Raw genomic sequence first — 23,078 nt, 5'->3', positions numbered from 1 at the left:
AACACGTTGTGAGATTTCACCACTGATATCACTCACGCAGACTTCCTCTCCCTGACTTATAAAATGAATCACTAAATTAATCAGATTTATGTAGTACTGACAAGAATAAAGTCCAGTAATAAAGCGAATGCTCCTACCGCGTTAAGATTAAATGGAAAAGCAGCCTTGTGCCTCTGGCCTAATCACAGCCGTGATAATATAGAGCAATATCACACTCCTACTTGAGCAATATTGCTAAATTATGCTAATTATCTTTTACTTCAGACTTTTTTCTATTTTTAAATGATTTTATCATATTTTATTATTATTTAAGTCCTGTTAAGTGTCTTTGTGTTTAAATGTTTTTTTATAGTCTGAATAAGCTTTGGTGTGAGATAACAAACACATTCTGTTCTTTTAATCTTCTCTTTATTCTTACACTGTTGAAATGTTTGATGTTTTAACTGAATAGATGTTGTGGTGGTAAGTTCAGCACTGACAGTCCACATACACACTTTACTTCATATGCGCGCCCCTGGCCTGGCTTTATCAAGGTCCGGAAGTCCACTCATGTGAGAGTGACAAGTATCATTTGTTGGTACCCCAGCAAACACAGAACATTCCCCTAACCTTTTTGGTTTTCTTCTGGTTATTTTGGAAACCAAATTATAACGTTCTGAGAATGTTTTCTTGGGTTTTATTTTTTTGCAACCATAAAATAAAGTTCTTTTAAAGCTGTAGTGTACGATGTTGAAAATCGGTAGAGAAAGCCTGAGACGGTTAGTAAGTTTTAAAAAACTCATCCCGCCCCTCTGTGCTACCTGATCCCTCCCCCCGGGAAACCACCTGAACAAAGTCACTCATTCAAGCTGTGATCACTGGTAGTAAACATCAGAACAGAGATTTACCGAGCAGTAAACACATAAAGCCTTGAAGGAATGTACAATTACAATTATGATTGTAATTGACGTTATTTACTTTCACAACAACGTTTGGCATACGTTTCCCCTCCTGAGCTTCAAGAAATGACTTTATAAATATAATTATTTTGACCCGTGATACGCGATGCTAAACGGCTAACATTCCGATGCCGACCGACAGCATGTTGTCAGACTCACACAATACAAAGTATAAATAAATGCGTACCTGTTCAACAAAAGTCTGCCGTGTCGGCGTCGGTTTTCAGCCCCAAATCTCCCAGAAGCTTCCTCCAACAGTCAATGGCGGAGCGTCTCTCCAGTTTTTGCAATTTTGCAGTATTATTCCTGCTCATCTCGGGTCTGTTCGTACTGAACAGCTTTGCTTTAACATCATACACCCGACAGGAGCTTTTGGGTATCGGTGAGGACTTTACCAGCAGTTTTATCACCAATCTTCGACTCTAGAACGCTAGAACAACCGAGGCTTCGCACTCTACCCGGCCGGGCGGAAGTGCTCGCAGGCGGCGTCGAGATCGTAAACAAAGGCGGGGGAAGCGCGGAGGTCTAAGAGCCAAGCTAAAGCTAACACCGCTCCGGCTCTCTTTACCCAGCATTTTCCTCGCTAATGTGCGGTCACTGGTGAACAAAATGGATGAGTTACGACTCCGCATCACCCACAGTAAGAGACTTACATATTATAGACCTTTATTCTGTACTTACTGCTTATTGCACTTCTGGTTAGATGCTAACTGCATTTCGTTGCCTTGTACCTACATGTGCAGTGACAATAAAGTTGAATCTAATCTATCTAATCTATGTTGCTGCTTCGCTAGCTACCATACACTGACACAAATTTCATGTCGCAGGCAGGAGAGGGGCGGGGTGGTGTGCGATGGGGTGGAGACGCGAGCACGAGGTGGATTTTCAAATGTAGCAGGGATTGGATGAGAGCAGTTAACCAATGTAAGCTGTCCGGCCGGACAGTTTACATTGGTCAACTTATCTGCTACCATACACCCAATAGACTGAATGGATTTTTTAAATTCTTTTTTCTCTTTATATTGTTAGGATGTTACTGTAGAACCATAACCAGCATATAAACGAGGTTATTAATAATGAACAATCTTTGAAATCGTAGACGATAGCTTTAATGTTGCAGGGTGGTTATATTTAAATTACCTAAAAATAACTTACAAAACATTTTCTAATAGTTATTTTTGGAAACCATGAAATAACGTTCCCATAATCCACGAACTGCAGTGAACTTTAACGGTCATTTTGTTTTACCTCAGAGTCAAACATTATTTTAGCGATTTCTTTCTTTATTTATTTAGTTACTTAAATATAAACAAATATATATTTGAGTTTTTATCAATCGATTTGACACGTCTTTAAGAAAGGAATACGGAGATGTGAATAAAATGCTAATACAATGTGTAATGTTCAGATATTAATAATCACTTGTTATAATAGATTCATACAATACAATATATTTTTGATTCACCTGGCTAAAATGATTTTGATATGGGTGACCACTATTTTGGGTAACATAAAAACTAAATGAAAAGATCCAATAATTAAAAACCATAACTTAATTTTAAGGACAAATAACCAGAATGAAATGCTTTAGTGGTTTGACTGCAATTTATTTATTCATAACGAAATTCCCAATAGATTTGGTTAGATCGTTAAAGAAACGAAATTTAATAAGCTAAAAAGACGGTCAATTTAACGATTAAACGATAAGTCATAGTTACTGTTTAGTACTTCCTTATTAAAACGTTTTAAATACCTGAGGTGCTGTGGTGATGCACGTGCAGATTCCACATGCAAATCGCGCGAATCCAACTTTTAACTAAAACACAAACTCTGTGAACCTTTTTCCTTTAAACGAACACATGTTAGATATTTCTCTTCTTTGCCCCATTATGTTAACTAACTGTGTTAAATCGTATGGATGTGTGTGTAACTATGGTAAATGTCTGTTGTCAAGCAGGTGCTGCGTCACGCTCCCGTCCAGCAGATGGCGCAAACGAACCGCGTGTGTCAACAACAGAGGAAGAAGCTCACAATCCGAGCAGCAGTAAGTGTTGTGTTGTTTATGCTTTTTATTACCAGACACTTTTGGGAGTTGTTTCTGTAGTCAGGAATGTTTTGTTCCTTGATTTAACAAAGCTGCAGTCGTTTATTGAAATAATGTTTTTGTGTGAATATTATAATGGTGATGTGTTTGTGTTCAGATGTTCATCATGAGAGATCAGATGGATGTGATGTGCTGTAAATCAGTAGGAACTGATCTGTCCATGCTGGATATTGATGATTTGATGACAGAAATCTCTCAGCTGAAGAAAGAGGTGGCGTTACTGGAGTCAAAGCTCAGACAGAGAGATGAACTCAACACAAAGGTTTGTATAAATTAAAACACTTAAACACTCTTTGTCATCATGATTAAGGTTTGTGTGCTCAGTGTTGAAATCTCAGTGAATGACACAGTGTTGATCCTAAAGTGAAAGTACATTATCACAACCTGTTTAAACAAAATTTTAGATTTCTGTCATTTGGTTTCATTTCTTTATCTATGAATGCTACATTGACTTCACATTATTTTAAATATCAAAAATATCAAAGCTCTGTATTTTATTATCTGTTTGTTTTAATGTTATTTCCAGGATGTATCTGGTGTCTCTCTGTGTGGCTTTACTGATCAAACATCTACAGATCTTCTGGTTTCTGTCTGTAATGAAGACCAGAAGACATCAGTGAATCTGCTGGACTGTGGGATAGAAGTGAAACAAGAAGACACAGAAGCAGATGAAGGTGATTTGATTTATTCAGGTATGTACAGGGTTTTTCCTGAGACAAAATCTCATAAGATTCAGTGTTGGACCGGGGAGTTGTTTCAATCTTTCATTTAAATAAATCAGTTCAATGAGTTATTTGTTCCCGAATCGGACATTAAAGAAAGTGTACACGTTGTGTGCAAAAGGATTTGGTCTTCTGACCACTGTATCAGTATTGTTTTGATCAACTTGTGGAATAAAGAGAGTGAGAGCAGAGAGAAAGAGCCATGCCTGTCAACATTGGGATTTGAAAATAAGGAAAATTTCCAGAACCCTAACAGCCCCCCATTACTATGTAAGGGAATGGATGCAAAAAATGACTTTCTTACTTTGTATTGTTGTCTTGTTTTTAGTTCAAATATCTAACAATACTTAATCAATATGATTAAAATGACCTAAGAAAATAATTCTAGTTTGTAAACAAAAAATATCAGATTGAAGTGAATTTGTGCTTAAAATTACGAAAATAGTCCCCTGCCATTAAAAGTAACCAAGGGGACTTAATATATATCACTACGCCTGCTGCAGCCATGTTACATCAGCAAAGTCCTTGATTATTACGCCAGAATGAGAGTGTAGTTCCTAACCATATCTGCCTAGAAAGTCACAACTTTTAATTTTCTGTCGGTCTTATTACAGAAGAGTCAAGTTTTAAATAGGAAAAATATCAAAACTCTTTACTGTATGAATTTAATATACACGCATTCGTATGAAGTATAACAGTTCCTCAGTCAAGAGCAGAGAGTGATTTTACTGAGAGATGAATTTGGTTACTGTAGCTTTAAGAGGTGAGAGAGATCGCTCTGTGCACTGATGACATGCTGCTGTGTGTGTACTTGTCAGGTGTACACAGACAAGAGCAGGTGTGAGGAAAACAAAACCTTAAAATTCTCTCTTTTCCCTTTAGACCTGATGGAGCCAAAACAAGTAATCACGAATGCAAGAGAACAAACTGATCAAGGTAATTTGATTCATTTAAGTATCTGCCTCTAATGTTTAACCAGTAATGACAAAGACACAAACACAATTATAGTTGCAGAAGTTCTCAGTGCATTTCTTACTGTGTTAAATTCTTCATAATGACTTTCTCTGTTCATTTAAGTTCTGAAAGTGGTAAAGGAGGAAATTTCACAAATCAATGAAATGGAGGAGAAACCTCATCATTTGATACCCAAGGAAGAATCTCTGAGCTGCTTGATTGCTGGGAGGAATTTTTCACCTAAAAGGAACAACAAGCAAACGGTAACAGCCAATGATGCTCTTACTTGCCCTCAGTGTGGAAAGACCTTCACATATAAATATAAACTTAATGAGCACATGAGAGTCCACACTGGAGAAAAACCTTACAGATGTGATCAGTGTGGAAGAAGTTTCATGAATAAATGTCACCTTAATGACCACACGAGAACCCACACTGGAGAAAAGCCCTACAGATGTGATCAATGTGAAAAAACCTTCACTCGCAAGTTTTGCCTTAATAAGCACATGAAAATTCACACTGGGGAAAAACCTTACAGATGTGATCAATGTGAAAAGAGCTTCAAGAATAAATGGAACCTTTATGTTCACATGAGAATCCACACTGGAGATAAACCCTACAGATGTGATCAATGTGGAAAGACCTTCAAGAATAAATGCTCCCTTAATGTTCACTTGAAAATTCACACTGGAGAAAAACCTTTTAGATGTGACCAATGTGGAAGAACCTTCACTCGCAAACCTGACCTTAATAAGCACATGACAATTCACACTGGACAAAAGCCTTACAGATGTGATCATTGTGGAAAGAGCTTCATTGGTAAGTTTGAACTCAACGTGCACGTGAGAATTCACACTGGAGAAAAACCTTACAGATGTGATCTGTGTGGAAGAAACTTTACCCGCAAGCCTGACCTTAATAAGCACATGACGATTCACACTGGAGATAAACCGTACAGCTGTGATCAGTGTGAAAAGACCTTTACTAGTAAATGCAGCCTTAATGTTCATATGAGAATTCACACTGGCGATAAACCTTACATATGTGGTCAGTGTGGAAAGACCTTAACTAGTAAATGCAGCCTTAATGTTCACATAAAAATTCACACTGGAGAAAAACCTTACAGATGTGATCAGTGTGGAAAGAGCTTCATTGCTAAGTGCAAACTCAACAGACACATGAGAATTCACACTAAATAAAGGCATTAAAAGTCCCTACTATGCCTATTTTACATTTGATGAGCCACCTCCGTCGAAAATGACTAAATGATATTAAAGGTGCTCTAAGCGAATTGACGCGTTTTAGACCATAAAACATTTTTTGTTACATACAGCAAACATCTCCTCACTATCTGCTTGCTTCCTGTCCGCTGATCAAACTGTAAAAAAAAGCGATCTCTGTAGACAGCCCAGGCTTCACAAACGGCAATAACAACACAGTGGCCAAACCTACAAACAGAAACCATAACAAAGTATTCCAGCCAATAAACAACAAGAAGGATTTGGGGGTGGGGGTTGGGCGCATTCATGAAAGCACGGAAAGGAGGGGGAGGAGGAGGAGTTAACTATGCTCCGTCTGTTTGAAAACAATTCAAACGTCAACAAAAACTAACGTCTCGCAGATTCGCTTAGAACTGAATGCTCTTGGCACGTATTATATGTTAATCAAATACTTGTATTTGAAATTGGCTTACACCCATCCTCAGACCATTCAGAAATACAAGCTGTTGGCACAATCCATTAAAAGAGTTGCCATCTTTAACAGAAATCACTTTATTTAGATTACAGCGAACATTTAAAGGTGACATAGAATGATTGAACGGGGTATTTATCCTTGTTCTGTGATGTGACATGAAGACAAAAAAATTTTTGTTTGGGTCTGTAATGCCTTAGAAGCTTCCTAAAAACCTCTCTCAGAGAGCTCTATTACGGTGGGGGATTTTAAACAAGCGGTTTTGCACCTATTTGGCTCCCCCTACTGGCTTAACTTGCAATCTCATTACTGATTGGCTGACTTTGCTGCCACTCAAAAAATGTAGCCAATTATTTTAAAGTGGAGGGGCAGTTAGATGCCTGTGATGTCATAAGCATCAGTTTTTCAGATTGGGCCATTTTCTGGCTGACATTTCTAAAAGAGGAATTTCTATGAGACTATGAGACTCTAGAACTTTTTTTATGTTTGTGAATGCTGGTAGACTACCATTATTCAACAAAGACAAGGTAAAAATGGTTTTTCATTCTCTGTCCCCTTTAAAGGAATAGTCTACTCATTTTCAATATTAAACTATGTTATTACCTTAACTAAGAAGAGTTTATACATCCCTCTATCATCTGTGTGCGTGCACGTAAGCGCTGGAGCGCGCTGCGACACTTCGATAGCATTTAGCTTAGCCCCATTCATTCAATGGTACCAATCAGAGATAAAGTTAGAAGTGACCAAACACATCAACGTTTTTCCTATTTAAGACAAGTAGTTATACGAGCAAGTTTGGTGGTACAAAATAAAATGTAGCGCTTTTCTAAGCGGATTTAAAAGAGGAACTATATTTTATGGCGTAATAGCACTTTTGGGAGTACTTCGACTCGGCGCAGTAACAGTTTTATGCATTTCATTACAGTAAAGGGTAAAAAAATTGCCAAAAATTAAAACGGAATTTGCAAAAATTGAACTAAATTGAACTAAAATTTCAAAACCATAATGCCATTTTTCAAGAAGCACAATCATTTCGCTGAACCATAAACCCTACTCCCCTGCTTTAACACATGAGTCAGATTTGGTTAACTGTTACTTCAAAACTCTACACACAAATCCCTACACTTTTCAATGTTTACACCATGTGGTCATATGGAAAGCCCTAGCATTCAATACTGTTCACTCAAGTCAGCACAGCTTAGGCTCAATTAGCAAACAATTACCAAGGTGGAAACACTAAGAGTCAAAATTGAACACACATTAATCAGATCCTTCAAACGATAGATAAAAGGGCCCGAATCAGTTCACTGAGCTTTGGAACAATGGATCAACAGAGAAATGAAGGAATAGGTCGAGGAGAAGGAGGAGGAAGAGGGAGAGGAGGAGGGAAAGAACGAGGATGTGGTGAAGGAGGAGGAAGAGGAGGAGGACGTGGTGAAAGATGAGGAGGAAGACGAAGGGCAAGGTAACAAACAGTCTCTCTCTGATGAAATTCGAGCCACTCTAGCTGACCATGTCCTTGTCCATGGTATGACTATGAGGGAGGCTGAGCAACGAGTAAAGCCTAATTTGAGTCACTTCACCGTTGCCTCCATCTTCAGAGCCTTCAGGGAGGGAAATAGATAGATGTACTTACAGTAAGACTGCTCTGTACAGTAACTTTAGTGTGCATACACTGTTGGACTATGCTACTGGAATAAAGAAATGCTTCAAATTGCCTTCCATACAGATAGACATATCAGTAGATGAATGCCAGGGGTGAATCATGCAAGAGGATTTTGCCCTCGCTGTTTGACTAGGGCCAATATAGCCTGTGATGTGGTTGAGATTCTCTGGCCTGACCCAGAACAAAGACGGGATGTTGAGGTGAAATACTTAAAATAAAAAAAATCTTTTACAGTTTTGCTATGTAGCACATGAATGAATAAAGATGTGCTAATGCATACATTGATTGTGTCTTTTTGGTCATGTGAAAAGGTTTTTGAGGGGGAGAACCACAAGCAACTTACCAGTTTTGGATATATTGTTTTTAATTTATTGCACCAGTGTGTAATACTATGTACTAGTGTGTGTGTTTTTGAAAGCTTGTATGTGATGTCTGAGGGAAAAGTTTGGTTGTTCAGAATGGTTTTGTAGTGTAGAGCTTCATTTTGACCTGAAAATATGATGTTTGGAGAATTGTGTGAGACATTATGATATTGTGTTTAATGTTTTGAGAATATGAGACATAGTTTCAAGAAATGTGCTTAAAGGATAATTCCGCTATTTAACACATTCAGGCTAATTTCTGGTTTGTTTTGGATGAACTACAGTGATGGACACAGAAATTTTGACAATGGGTCGTGTCTTGACTTTTTGACTCGTTTAGAAGCGTTTCTTGACTGCTTCAGAATGGAAGTCAATGACCATGCACAAACATGTCATTAAAACAACACTTAACGTTCATTTTCAAAACTGTGCTACTCACCAAGTGGTTTGTGGTGTTCGTTGATGATTAAAAACAAATATATTGGCGCAATGTATGATTTCAATTCCACTAAGTTGCTATAGTGGAACTATTTTTCAGATACCTCACAACCGTGTATATACTTCCGCTTTATATTTGAGTCTGAAGCGTTAGCACACTCCCGACCACTTGATGGCGACAACCACTTTGCCATAAAAGTACGCTCGGTGTCTAGCGTATAGACCGTCACAATCAAGCTCCACTTCAAACCTAAAGCTGGCTATCAAACATGGGAAAAATTTCTTCTGAGAGAAACCGAGCGAAAAAACTACAACCACATGTAAACAGACACTTTTCTGTTTCCTGGCGGCGGAGTGATATATCAGCGAGCAATGAGTCTTCCAAGAGAAGTCAATGGAATTTTACAAAATGCCAAATGAAACACGACAAAAACTGTATTTCGCTACACAACTTGTTTTTAATCATCAACGAACACCACGAACCACTCGGTGAGTAGCACAGTTTTGAAAATGAACGTTAAGTGTTGTTTTAATGACATGTTTGTGCATGGTCATTGACTTCCATTCTGAAGCAGTCAAGAGATGCTTCTAAACGAGTCAAAAAGTCAAAATTTCTGTGTCCATCACTGTAGTTCATCCAAAATAAACCAGAAATGAGACTCAAAGTGTTAAATACCGGAATTATCCTTTAAGCAACCGAGAAAAACTGTAACATTTTGACATACATCAGGTAAGTCATTAATGTAGAGTTGGAATAGAATTAGACCTAGTATCGAGCCTTGAGGGACCCCTACTGGACAATCAAGAAAGGGGGATTTGGTGTTACTAACACAGACACATTGCTTACTGCTGGACATTCATCCAGCAGAGAGCTTGCTCGAAAAAATTAAAGTATGTACATTTGGATAAAAGAATTTAATGGTTTACAGTGTCATATGCCCTCTTCAGGTCCAAGAACACAGCACCGACATAAGAGCTTTTATCCAAAAAAGACAATTTGCCGTTTCTGTGGAGTGATGGGCTCAAAACCCAAATTGCATAGGGTGTAATGGATTACAGCCTGTGTTTAGATATTTAATCATTAGCTTAGCAATATATAATATTTAAAAATAATAATACAGTCTGTACCGCTCGCGATACCATTTAGCATGCGCACATGACGTCAGTAGTGGGGTGTGGCCACAGGAGCAGCAGCTCATAAAAATGTAATGACCACCTCAAAACGGCACAATCTGAAATGCACTGAAACAGAGGCTACTAGAGATGGGTAACAATCTTTTCCTACAGGCTATTTCGAGCAAACAACTTTTGAAACATGTTTTATGGAACTCATACACCTATTTAACTTGTGGAAAAGCAGTCATAAGATGGGGACTTTAAGGATATATTTATATTGCTGTTCTTCAAACCTTTTCAGGTATTTTCAAGCTAATAAAGAATATGTATAATGATTATGTTTGACGAGTGTTGCTTTCTCAAATGCATGTTTTTAAACCACTCAAACCAACAGTGATTTCAGATCGACAAAAACTTACTGATCAAAAGCCTTAGAACATGAAATAGCTGTGAATAATATCGGGTGTGAGATTCAGAATAGTTATCGGCCACGTATTATTAGTGTTTCAGCATTTATTGGAGCACCCCTAATTAATCTCTTCAAATAATTACTTTTGGTTGATTGTCACTTTTCTACAAAGAGCAAAAAAATATCACAGAAATGATCTGATCAGTATAACGCTTTTTAAATAAAATGCATTATTTTTATTTAATTTTGATCATGTTAATTATAATTGTCACCTGCCTATGAATTCATCAAATATTCATTTTATTTCAATTTGTACAGCTGGGAATGAGGGAAAATAAAAAATGTCAGAAAGTTGAACAGCTTGTTAGTGTGTTAAGGAAAGGTTTTTAACATTTGAAAGGAACCTGATGAGTGGAATCAAGTGTTTAAGGAGACCTCATTATGACCTGCTCACTACTACGACACATTAAGCTTGACAACCCTTACAAAAATTATCCATGGTTTTACTACAGTTAAAACCAAAAAAACATGGTTACTGTAGTAAAACCATGGTAACCACAAATAACCATGGTTAGTGTAGTAAAACCATAGTTTTGCTGATAGTAATTAATACACCAAAAAAAACATGGTTACTGCACTTTTACCACAATAAAACCATGGTTAATTTTCGTAAGGGAAAGTAGCACTGCTTCAAACGTTTTTATTTGCTAATTTCTTCACATAATATACTGGTCACACATTCTTCACTTATTTACTGTTTATTACTTGTTTATTACATCATTTTAAATACCTGGTGTGCTGTAGACGTGCACATGCAAATCGCGTGAATCCTGCTCTTCATTTATTCACCTGACTGAATTTTTAACTAAACCACAAACTCTGTGAACGGTTTCTCCTTTAAACGAATAAATACAGTGTTCTCTTGTTTCCCTCATTATGATAACTAACTGTGGTAAATAAATCGTAGGGATGTGTGTGTAACTATGGTAAATGATTGTTGTCAAGCAGCTGTTGCGTCACGCTTCCGTCCAGCAGATGGCGCAAACTCACCGCGTGTTACATAAAACAACAGAAGAAGAAGAGAAGCTCACGCGCTCACAATTTGAGAAGCAGTAAGTGTTTTGTTGTCTATGCTTTTTATTTTTGTGTGAATATAATGTTTGTGTTGTCTTTGTGGTAAAATAAGTTTTAATCTTGCTTCCTGAGAAGAAAAATGTACCAGATATTTTTTCATTTGTTTTCAGAAGTTTAAAGTTATCTCTGTAGTCAGAAATGTTTCGTTTCTTGATTTAACACAGCTGCAGTCGTTTATAATCCTATTGAAATAATGTATTTGTGTGAATATTATAATGGTGATGTGTTTGTGTTTTAGATGTTCATCATGAGTGATCAGATGGATGTGATGTGCTGTAAATCAGTAGGAACTGATCTGTCCATGCTGGATATTGATGATTTGATGACAGAAATCTCTCAGCTGAAGAAAGAAGTGGCGTTACTGGAGTCAAAGCTCAGACAGAGAGATGAACTCAACACAAAGGTTTGTATAAATGAAAACACTTAAACACTCTTTGTCATCATGATTGAGGTTTTTGTGTTCAGTGTTGATCCTATAGTGAAAGTACATCATCACAATCTGTTTTAATGTTATTTCCAGGATGTATCTGGTGTCTCTCTCTGTGGCTTTACTGATCAAACATCTACAGATCTTCTGGTTTCTGTCTGTAATGAAGACCAGAAGACATCAGTGAATCTGCTGGACTGTGGGATAGAAGTGAAACAAGAAGACACAGAAGCAGATGAAGGTTATTTAATTTATTCAGGTAAGGTCTTTGGTGGTGGTTGCTGAACATTTTTATACACTCACACATTAAAGAGTACCTCACCTATGTAAACATAATGTTTATAAAATGTATTTAATATTTAAAAATGTCACTTAAACACAAATTATGGTTAAAAAAATTTAGAACCTCCTCCACGCTATATATAAAGGCTATGCATTTATCAGACACAGATATGATTTATTACTTGTCACTCTCGCCACCATCATTTCCCAGGTCAAAAAGTAGTACACTTACATAGTGTACTTAAAGTACTTTTTTTTTTCGCAAACTAATTTTGTATTTAATGAACTGAAATTCATCTTTAGTACTTCTTGAGATAATCTTAAGAACATCTAAGTGTACTTCACTGTGCTATTTTTGAGACACCATAAATATGAACTAAAATATGCTAAAAATGTATTTCAGTACCATTAAACTTGAACCAATCTTTGTATAAAAGTTGAGTTCAAGTTTAATACAAGTGTTAACTAAATACATTTTTTATTACAGAGATAGTATGTTAAAAGTACATTTTAGTTCATATTCCTGGTGTCTCGAAATAGCACAGTGGAGTACACTTAGATAATCTTAAGATGATCTTAAGAAGTACTAAAGATACATTTTTAGTATATTAAGTACAAAATTAGTTTGCGAAAATAAAGCACTTTAAGTACACTATGGAAGTGTACTACTTTTTCACCTGGGTTCTTGCCCTCTTAGCAAAAAAGTGTGGTTGTTTATTCACTTTTATTGCTTTGTAGGATATCCATTTTTCTAAGACCTGATTATTACACTAAGCTTGGTATATAATCATACCAATAACAACTTTACAATATAAAACTAAATTAAATTAGAAGCTAACTTGTGCTTTGTTCTGCTTTCACCTCACTCCAGTCTAAACTAAAAAAAAACTTGACTACACAATGTCATAAATAATAAATCTTGCCCAGTATTGACATTAAAGACAGGAAAACTACAATTGCAGTTTCAAAAATGATTGGTGTTATGTTTTTACTGTCATAATGATTTTCTCTGTTCATTTCAGACCTGATGGAGCCAAAAGAAGAAATCACAAATGCAAAAGAACAAACTGATCAAGGTGATTTGATTTATTTATCTGCCTCTAATGTTTAACCAGGAATGACAAAGACACAAACACAATTATAGTTGCAGAAGTGCTGTCAAATTCTTCATAATGATTTTCTTTGTTCATTTTAGGTCAGAAAGCAGTAAAGGAGGAAATTTCACAACTCAATGAAATGGAGGAGAAACCTCATCATTTGATACCCAAGGAAGAATCTCTGAGCTGCTCGATTACTGTGAGGAATTTTTCCCCTAAAAGAAACAACAAGCAAAAGGCAAAAGTCAAAGATGCTTTCACGTGCCCTCAATGTGGAAAGACCTTTACATATACATATATGCATAATAATCACATGAGAATCCACACTGGAAAAAAACCTTACAGCTGTGATCAGTGTGGAAAAACTTTCATTAACAAGTCTTCCCTTATTGTTCACAAGAGAATTCACACTGGAGAAAAACCTTACGGCTGTGATCAGTGTGGAAAGACCTTCAATAAAAAATCACATTTAAGTGATCACACAAAAATTCACACTGGAGAAAAGCCTTACAGATGTGATCAATGTGGAAAGAGTTTTATTCGTAGGTTTAATCTTAATGGGCACATAAGAATTCACACTGGAGAAAAACCTTACACATGTGATCGGTGTGGAAAGACTTTCATTCGTAAGAGTGACCTTAATCAGCACATACAAATTCACACTGGAGAAAAACCTTACAGATGTGATCAGTGTGGAAAGAGTTATGGTCGTAAGAGTGATCTCAACAGGCACGTGAGTATTCACACTGGAGAAAAGCCTTACAGATGTGATCAGTGTGGAAAGAACTTCAGGAATAAAGCCCACCTTAATGAACACACGAGAATTCACACTGGAGAAAAACCTTTTAGATGTGACCAATGTGGAAAGGGCTTCATTCGTAAGATTGATATCAACAGGCACATGAGGATTCACACTAAACAAAGGCCTTAAAATGCCCTTACTACAGTGATTTTCATATTTGAAAAGTTCAGATGCAAAAACCACTAAGCGCAACCTCGGTCAAAAATGAGATGATAATATTAAAGCGTAACTAAACCCTTGGTCAGAGCCTGACTCCACCCACTGCAATATTTGAAAAATGCAAGAAAAGTGGGCAGATCCCAACGTAGATAGAGGGGACGAACTAAGCTCGTATCAAGTGTGGTGAGATCGTAACAAGGGCGTGGTGAGCTTGAACCTGCTTACGTCACGAGTCATTTCTTGGACCCAACATCCAATAGGAAAATTCAACTGCAGTAGCCACCGTTCAACCTCAAGAGGGCAGGACTCAGACGTTTTTACACCATATATTGTAGTATTGAAACACTTTATATTCAAATGTCAAAAAACAGCACTAATAATGCATTATTCCTTACAGATCATTAACTAAAAAAAGTTGGTTTGGGGCTTAGTTACTCTTTAACCAAATGCTTTTGGCATGTATTATACGTTCATCAAGTAGTTTTGCTTCAAATACGCTTAATCCCAGCCTCAGGCCATTCAGAAATACCAGTTTGTTGGCAGAATCCATTAAGAGTCTGATAGAAATTAAATTTTTGTTAAAAAACACATCAGGGTGGTTATAGACCGGAGGTTCTCAAAGTTTACATTCAAAGGTCCAAATCTGAATTCTCATCATTTTCATAGGTCCGAAAAAACTGGTTATTACAAAAATTGTCAAGCATGGTAATAATTTTATGTAAATCATTTGTTTATACAACAAATCAACACCAATCCCTACTGAAAAATCCAGCTAAGACCAGCATAAGCTGGTAGCTGGTTTTAGCTGGTTTAAGGTTGCAGTAGCTGGTTTAAGCTGGTCCTCCCTGCATGGCAAAGCTGGTGGATCAGCTAGTCTTCCAGCCTGACCAGCTAAGTCCAGCTGAAAAGTGACCAAAACACAGCTAGAACAGCTTGCTACACCAGCAAAACCAGCTAAAACAAAGCTGGGAGACAAGCTAAAACCAGCTAACAAGCTTATGCTGGTCTTAGCTGGATTTTTCAGTAGGGATAGTTTGGGGAAAAGTATTTTCTATTAAAGTACGTTCATAACAAGTGTATTTTACATTTGAAGTAAAAAAAAATTAAACATGAAACACGTGAAGTATGCCAAAAGTAAACAGGTGCAAATTGCAGAGCAACATAATTAGAGAAATGGCACAGTTTGTTTTCCATCAGATGCACAAACCGTGGCAAAATAGGTGTGGTTGGTAGACGGAGACACTGATCTAAATTAGGGGTGCACTCATAAATTGGCCGATGATGCTTGCTTTGCTTGTTAAGACAGACCATCAATGAATTACGTTGAAATGCTGCTACATCCAAAAGCCAGAGGGCGCTCTCGTGCAGAAACTCAATATTCGCTGCAGATGAAGAACAATACACAGGCAGCTCCATAGATATGTACACTAGATGTTGCCTTGGCTACGGCAGTTCATTGGACCGAATGCGTCAAATAGAGCCGCCATCTTGAAACAGGGGAACCCCGCATCAGTGTCATTGAAGGCAATGGTGTAACGGAAATAAAATCACCATAAATCGTCATGAATGCGGGTTTCTTGGTTTTCTTTTGGTTCGTTGCAACAGTCAGACATGTATTTAGCATTGAGTCCAGAAAAAAATAAAAGTTTTGATATTATGAAAATCTACTTTTTCTAACTATAATGCATAGTGCTAGTAGGCCTAACATCAATACGCAGCACAAAAGTCTGGCACCATCCATGAATTCGAAGTACAGGCGAAGACAGCAGTTTTACCTAGCTACTTCCTATGACAAGACCCCTGTTCCAAGATGGCGGCGGTTTTGACGCATGCTTAGAACCCCAAGGCGACATCTAGTGTTTATATCTATGACGCAGCTCCAGGAAATGTCTTAAGGATATATTTATATTGCTGTTCTTTAAACCTTTTCAGGTATTTTCATGATAATAAAGAATATGTATAATGATTATGTTTGACGAGTGTTGCTTTTTCAAATGCGTGTTTTAAATGACTCAAACCAACAGTGATTTCAGATTGATAAGGACTTACTGATCAAAAGCTGTAGTACATGAACTAGCTGTGCATAATATCTGGGTGTGATGGCTACAGCGCGTCCAACAGGAAATTTTTAAATAACTCGTTTTATTTTCAGACCAGGAATACTCTTAAATCGAAAAAGAAAAAAAACTAAACTAATGGTTTACAAGTTTAAAATGAATTTTTAAAGAAGCAAATGCACACATTTGATCAATCACATAGAAATTAATGCACTTGCAATATGAAGTGTACGCGTGTCCGGAACAAGTTCCCTTGGGATCCGGACCGGAGTCCGACTTTGAGAACCCCTGTTCTAGACCCTTTTTGAGTTATATAATCATTTATTAAAAGTGGCGTTATCAAATTAATATTAGTGTGAAGTTTAACTGGAAAATGAGTTCATTCTGTGAAAAGAACCCACATCTCCTTTTTGTCCTTTATTAGGAAAGAGTGAAAGCAAATATTTCACCAATTGTTATAAAATATATCTGCTGCTGAATTTTCAAGTAAAATCGACCGTAGAGGAACAACCAAATTTGATTAAAACGTTGATTTGAGAGGGGGAAACATATAAAGAAATGCAGTAAAGTTTAGGATGCTCAGTTAAATGATCTCAAATGCTTTAAAATGGCAACAAAAACCCAAAACACATGGAAGAAAACAAGCAATATGGTTAATACAGATTGAAGAATAGTCAGGATGGCAAAGCTTCAGCCTTTCATCCCCTCTAGAAAGATAAAAAATTATCTAAAATTATCTGTAAGTACAGTGACAGTCAGAAGGCATCTGATTGAAGCTAAGCTGTTTGCAAGAAGCCCCCATAAAGCACCAGCTCAAAAAACGGAAGGAAGTATATATACTTTATGTTTTCCGCTTACAGTTTAAATACATCAGAATACCTGATAAGATTATGTTGCCCTTGGCTGAAGAGGAAATGCCCCTAAAATGGGTGTTTCAATAAAAAAACAACCCCAAATACACAAGCAAGAGGGCAAAATCTTGGTTCCAGACAAAAAGGATTGAGGTTATTATGGAGTGTCCAGCTCAATCCCATGATCTTTACCCCATTGAAAACTTGTGGGGTGACATTAAAAATGCAGTTTCTGACACAAAGCCTAAAAAGTAACAGGAACTGTGGATCTTGGGCTAAAATATTTGTTTCTGGTGCCAGAAGTTGGTTAAGTTGATTTGAGACAGATATGCAGCAGATATCAACAACAATGGTCATGCAACTAAATATAAATAATTAAATAGTTTGAATTGAAGTTAAATCTCAATAAATTATTTCAGTTTATAAGTTTCTACGGAGAAAAATGTTAACACTGCTTTTTTTAACATATTAATATTCATTTTATTTGCTTCCCTTTAAAAGAACAATACAGACTTGTAAACTGTGTTAATGCTTTGATTTGTAATTTAATGTGTATGTGTTATGTTTTCAATACATTTGAAAAATGGAAATAAACTCTGTTTTTTCTGCTTTATTCACTTTTATTAGTACACTGCTATTATTTTGAACACAACTGTATGTGTGTAACTATGGTGAATGACTGTTGTTAAGCAGCTGTTGCGTCATCCTCCCGTCCAGCAGATGGCGCAAACTCACCGCGTGTTACATAAAACAGCAGAAGAAGAAGAAGAAGAGAAGCGCACAGTTCGAGCAGTAGTAAGTGTTGTGATGTTTTTGCTTTTTATTTGTGTGTGAATAATGTGTGTGTTTTATTTGTGTGAACGAAGTTTTATTCTTTTTTGCTGTTAACAGTTTTTTTTTACCATATACCTTGTTTTTGGAGTTGTTTTTGTAGTCAGGAATGTTTTGTTTCTTGATTTAACAAAGATGCAGTCTTTTACTGAAATGATGTTTTTGTGTGAATATTATAATGGTGATGTGTTTGTGTTCAGATGTTCAACATGAGAGATCAGATGGATGTGATGTGCTGTAAATCAGTAGGAACTGATCTGTCCATGCTGGATATTGATGATTTGATGACAGAAATCTCTCAGCTGAAGAAAGAGGTGGCGTTACTGGAGTCAAAGCTCAGACAGAGAGATGAACTCAACACAAAGGTTTGTATAAATTAAAACACTTAAACACTCTTTGTCATCATGCTTGAGGTTTGTGTGTTTAGTGTTGATCCTATAGTGAAAGTACATCATCACAACTGTTTGTTTTAATGTTATTTCCAGGATGTATCTGGTGTCTCTCTCTGTGGCTTTACTGATCAAACATCTACAGAGCTTCTGGTTTCTGTCTGTAATGAAGACCAGAAGACATCAGTAAATCTGCTGGACTGTGGGGTAGAAGTGAAACAAGAGGACACAGAAGCAGATGAAGGTGATTTGATTTATTCAGGTATTCACAGTTTTTTCCTGGGACAAAATTGGTCTTTGGTTAGGGTTAGGGTTAGGGTTAGGCTTTAGTACTTCTTGAGATAATCGTAAGAACATCTAAGTGTACTTCACTGTGCTATTTTTGAGACACCATAAATATGAACTAAAATATGCTAAAAATTTATTTCAGTACCATTTAACTTGAACCAATCTTTGTATAAAAGTTAAGTTCAAGTTTAATACAAGTGTTAACTAAATACATTTTTTATTACAGAGATAGTATGTTAAAAGTACATTTTAGTTCATATTCCTGGTGTCTCGAAATAGCACAGTGGAGTACACTTAGATAATCTTAAGATCATCTTAAGAAGTACTAAAGATACATTTTTAGTATATTAAGTACAAAATTAGTTTGCGAAAATAAAGCACTTTAAGTACACTATGGAAGTGTACTACTTTTTCACCTGGGTTCTTGCCCTCTTAGCAAAAAAGTGTGGTTGTTTATTCACTTTTATTGCTTTGTAGGATATCAATTTTTCTAAGACCTGATTATTACACTAAGCTTGGTATATAATCATACCAATAACAACTTTACAATATAAAACTAAATTAAATTAGAAGCTAACTTGTGCTTTGTTCTGCTTTCACCTCACTCCAGTCTAAACAAAAAAAACTTTACTACACAATGTCATAAATAATAAATGTTGCCCAGTATTGACATAAAAGACAGGAAAACTACAATTGCAGTTTCAAAAATGATTGGTGTTATGTTTTTACTGTCATATTTTTGAACTGTTTTTCTGTTCATTTCAGACCTGATGGAGCCAAAAGAAGAAATCAAAAATGCAAGAGAACAAACTGATCAAGGTGATTTGATTAATTTATCTGCCTCTAATGTTTAACCAGTAATGACAAAGACACAAACACAATTATAGTTGCAGAAGTGCTGTCAAATTCTTCATAATGATTTTCTCATTTCATTTTAGATCAGAAAGCGGTAAAGGAGGAAATTTCACAACTCAATGAAATGGAGGAGAAACCTCATCATTTGATACCCAAGGAAGAATCTCTGAGCTGTTCGATAACTGTGAGGAATTTTTCCCCTAAAAGAAACAACAAGCAAAAGGCAAAAGTCAAAGATGCTTTTACGTGCCCTCAGTGTGGAAAGACCTTCACATATAAATATATGCTTAATAATCACATGAGAATTCACACTGGAAAAAAACCTTACAGCTGTGATCAGTGTGGAAAAACTTTCATTAACAAGTCTTCCCTTATTGTTCACAAGAGAATTCACACTGGAGAAAAACCTTACAGCTGTGATCAGTGTGGAAAAAGTTTCACAAGTAAATGTCACCTTAATGACCACAAGAGGATCCACACTGGAGAAAAACCTTACAGCTGTGATCAGTGTGAAAAAAACTTTTTTCGCAAGTCTTGCCTTATTGTTCACAAGAGAATTCACACTGGAGAAAAACCTTACGGCTGTGATCAGTGTGGAAAGACCTTCAATAAAAAATCGCATTTAAGTGATCACACAAAAATTCACACTGGAGAAAAGCCTTACAGATGTGATCAATGTGGAAAGAGTTTTATTCGTAGGTTTAATCTTGACGGGCACATAAGAAATCACACTGGAGAAAAACCTTACAGATGTGATCAGTGTGGAAAGAGTTATGGTCGTAAGAGTGATCTCAACAGGCACGTGAGTATTCACACTGGAAAAAGGCCTTACAGATGTGATCAGTGTGGAAAGAACTTCAGGAATAAAGCCTACCTTAATGAACACACGAGAATTCACACTGGAGAAAAACCTTTTAGATGTGACCAATGTGAAAAGGGCTTCATTCGTAAGATTGATCTCAACAGGCACATGAGGATTCACACTAAACAAAGGCCTTAAAATGCCCCTACTACAGTGATTTTCGTATTTGAAAAGTTAAGATGCAAAAACCACTAAGCGCAACCTCGGTCAAAAATGAGATGATAATATTAAAGCGTAACTAAACCCCTGGTCAGAGCCTGACTCCACCCACTGCAATATTTGAAAAATGCAAGAAAAGTGGCAGATCCCAACGGAGATAGAGGGGATGAACTAAGCTCGTATCAAGTGTGGTGAGATCGTAACAAGGGCGTGGTGAGCTTGAACCTGCTTACGTCACGAGTCATTTCTTGGACCCAACATCCAATAGGAAAATTCAACTGCAGTAGCCACCGTTCAACCTCAAGAGGGCAGGACTCAGACGTTTTTACACCATATATTGTAGTATTGAAACACTTTATATCCAAATGTCAAAAAACGTACTAAAATCAATGAACAGCACTAATAAAGCATCATTCTTACAGATCATTAACTAAAAAAAGTTGGTTTGGGGTTTAGTTACTCTTTAACCAAATGCTTTTGGCATGTATTATACGTTCATCAAGTAGTTTTGCTTCAAATACGCTTAATCCCAGCCTCAGGCCATTCAGAAATACCAGTTTGTTGGCAGAATCCATTAAGAGTCTGATAGAAATTAAATTTTTGTTAAAAAACACATTAGGGTGGTTATAGACCAGAGGTTCTCAAAGTTTACATTCAAAGGTCCAAATCTGAATTCTCATCATTTTCATAGGTCCGAAAAAACTGGTTATTACAAAAATTGTCAAGCATGGTAATAATTTTATGTAAATCATTTATTTATACAACAAATCAACACAAATCCCTACTGAAAAATCCAGCTAAGACCAGCATAAGCTGGTAGCTGGTTTTAGCTGGGATAAGGTTGCAGTAGCTGGTTTAAGCTGTTCCTCCCTGCATGGCAAAGCTGGTGGATCAGCTAGTCTTCCAGCCTGACCAGCTAAGTCCAGCTAGACCAGCTGAAAAAGTGACCAAAACACAGCTAGACCAGCTTGCTACACCAGCAAAACCAGCTAAAACAAAGCTGGGAGACAAGCTAAAACCAGCTAACAAGCTTATGCTGGTCTTAGCTGGAGTTTTCAGTAGGGATATTTTGGGGAAAACATATTTTCTATTAAAGTACGTTCATAACAAGTGTATTTTACATTTGAAGTAAAAAAAATTAAACATGAAACACGTGAAGTATGCCAAAAGTAAACAGGTGCAAATTGCAGAGCAACATAATTAGAGAAATGGCACAGTTTGTTTTCCATCAGATGCACAAACCGTGGCAAAATAGGTGTGGTCGGTAGACGGAGACACTGATCTAAATTAGGGGTGCACTCATAAATTGGCCGATGATGCTTGCTTTGCTTGTTAAGACAGACCATCAATGAATTACGTTGAAATGCTGCTACATCCAAAAGCCAGAGGGCGCTCTCGTGCAGAAACTCAATATTCGCTGCAGATGAAGAACAATACACAGCCAGCTCCATAGATATGTACACTAGATGTTGCCTTGGCTACGGCAGTTCATTGGACCGAATGCGTCAAATAGAGCCGCCATCTTGAAACAGGGGAACCCTGCATCAGCATCATTGTAGGCAATGGTGTAACGGAAATAAAATCACCATAAATCGTCATGAATGCGGTTTTCTTGGTTTTCTTTTGGTTCGTTGCAACAGTCAGACATGTATTTAGCATTGAGTCCAGAAAAAAATAAGTTTTGATATTATGAAAATCTACTTTTTCTAACTATAATGCATAGTGCTAGTAGGCCTAACATCAATACGCAGCACAAAAGTCTGGCACCATCCATGAATTCGAAGTACAGGCGAAGACAGCAGTTTTACCTAGCTACTTCCTATGACAAGACCCCTGTTCCAAGATGGCGGCGGTTTTGACGCATGCTTAGAACCCCAAGGCGACATCTAGTGTTTATATCTATGACGCAGCTCCAGGAAATGTCTTAAGGATATATTTATATTGCTGTTCTTTAAACCTTTTCAGGTATTTTCATGATAATAAAGAATTTGTATAATGATTATGTTTGACGAGTGTTGCTTTTTCAAATGCGTGTTTTAAATGACTCAAACCAACAGTGATTTCAGATTGATAAGGACTTACTGATCAAAAGCCGTAGTACAGGAACTAGCTGTGCATAATATCTGGGTGTGATGGCTACAGCGCGTCCAACAGGAAATTTTTAAATAACTTGTTTTATTTTCAGACCAGGAATACTCTTAAATCGAAAAAGAAAAAAAACTAAACTAATGGTTTACAAGTTTAAAATGAATTTTTAAAGAAGCAAATGCAAATTTGATCAATCACATAGAAATTAATGCACTTGCAATATGAAGTGTACGCGTGTCCGGAACAAGTTCCCTTCGGATCCGGACCGGAGTCCGGACTTTGAGAACCCCTGTTCTAGACCCTTTTTGAGTTATATAATCATTTATTAAAAGTGGCGTTATCAAATTAATATTAGTGTGAAGTTTAACTGGAAAATGAGTTCAATCTGTGAAAAGA

At 36.8% G+C, this 23,078-nt stretch overlaps 3 protein-coding genes across 3 annotated transcripts in view; all 3 read left to right on the top strand.

Annotated features, from left to right (window-relative positions):
* Positions 1 to 4,610: 4,610 nt before the first annotated feature.
* LOC135775194 (uncharacterized) lies at positions 4,611 to 22,591 on the top strand. The gene is made up of 4 exons (XM_073813076.1): positions 4,611 to 4,700; positions 4,842 to 5,896; positions 13,655 to 14,242; positions 19,872 to 22,591. The coding sequence occupies exons 1-4, from the start codon at positions 4,652 to 4,654 to the stop codon at positions 20,571 to 20,573; spliced, it is 2,394 nt and encodes a 797-aa protein (XP_073669177.1). The 5' UTR covers positions 4,611 to 4,651; the 3' UTR covers positions 20,574 to 22,591.
* The window catches only part of LOC135775193 (uncharacterized), a 15,313-nt gene continuing 10,803 nt past the window's right edge, over positions 18,569 to 23,078 (top strand). Inside the window, exon 1 of the mRNA XM_065285229.1 lies at positions 18,569 to 18,674. The gene's annotated coding sequence lies outside the window, so the exon portion shown is untranslated. The remainder of the gene's footprint in view (positions 18,675 to 23,078) is intronic.
* LOC135775187 (uncharacterized) overlaps positions 20,261 to 23,078 on the top strand; it is a 31,677-nt gene continuing 28,859 nt past the window's right edge. Inside the window, exon 1 of the mRNA XM_065285223.1 lies at positions 20,261 to 20,375. The gene's annotated coding sequence lies outside the window, so the exon portion shown is untranslated. The remainder of the gene's footprint in view (positions 20,376 to 23,078) is intronic.

The sequence above is a fragment of the Paramisgurnus dabryanus genome, chromosome 21 (genome assembly GCF_030506205.2).
Source record: "Paramisgurnus dabryanus chromosome 21, PD_genome_1.1, whole genome shotgun sequence".
NCBI lineage: Eukaryota > Metazoa > Chordata > Actinopteri > Cypriniformes > Cobitidae > Paramisgurnus > Paramisgurnus dabryanus.
Note: the sequence above shows the minus strand (reverse complement) of the source record. Positions and strands in the feature narration are given on the sequence as shown.

Bases quoted from the DNA above. Each gene is read 5' to 3' on its own strand.
- LOC135775194 (XM_073813076.1), top strand. From the start codon at position 4,652: ATGGAGCCAAAACAAGTAATCACGAATGCAAGAGAACAAACTGATCAA. The intron at 4,701-4,841 runs GTAATTTGATTC...TGTTCATTTAAG, and splicing joins AAGAGAACAAACTGATCAAG to TTCTGAAAGTGGTAAAGGAG. The intron at 5,897-13,654 runs ATGAGAATTCAC...CATAATAATCAC, and splicing joins AGTGCAAACTCAACAGACAC to ATGAGAATCCACACTGGAAA.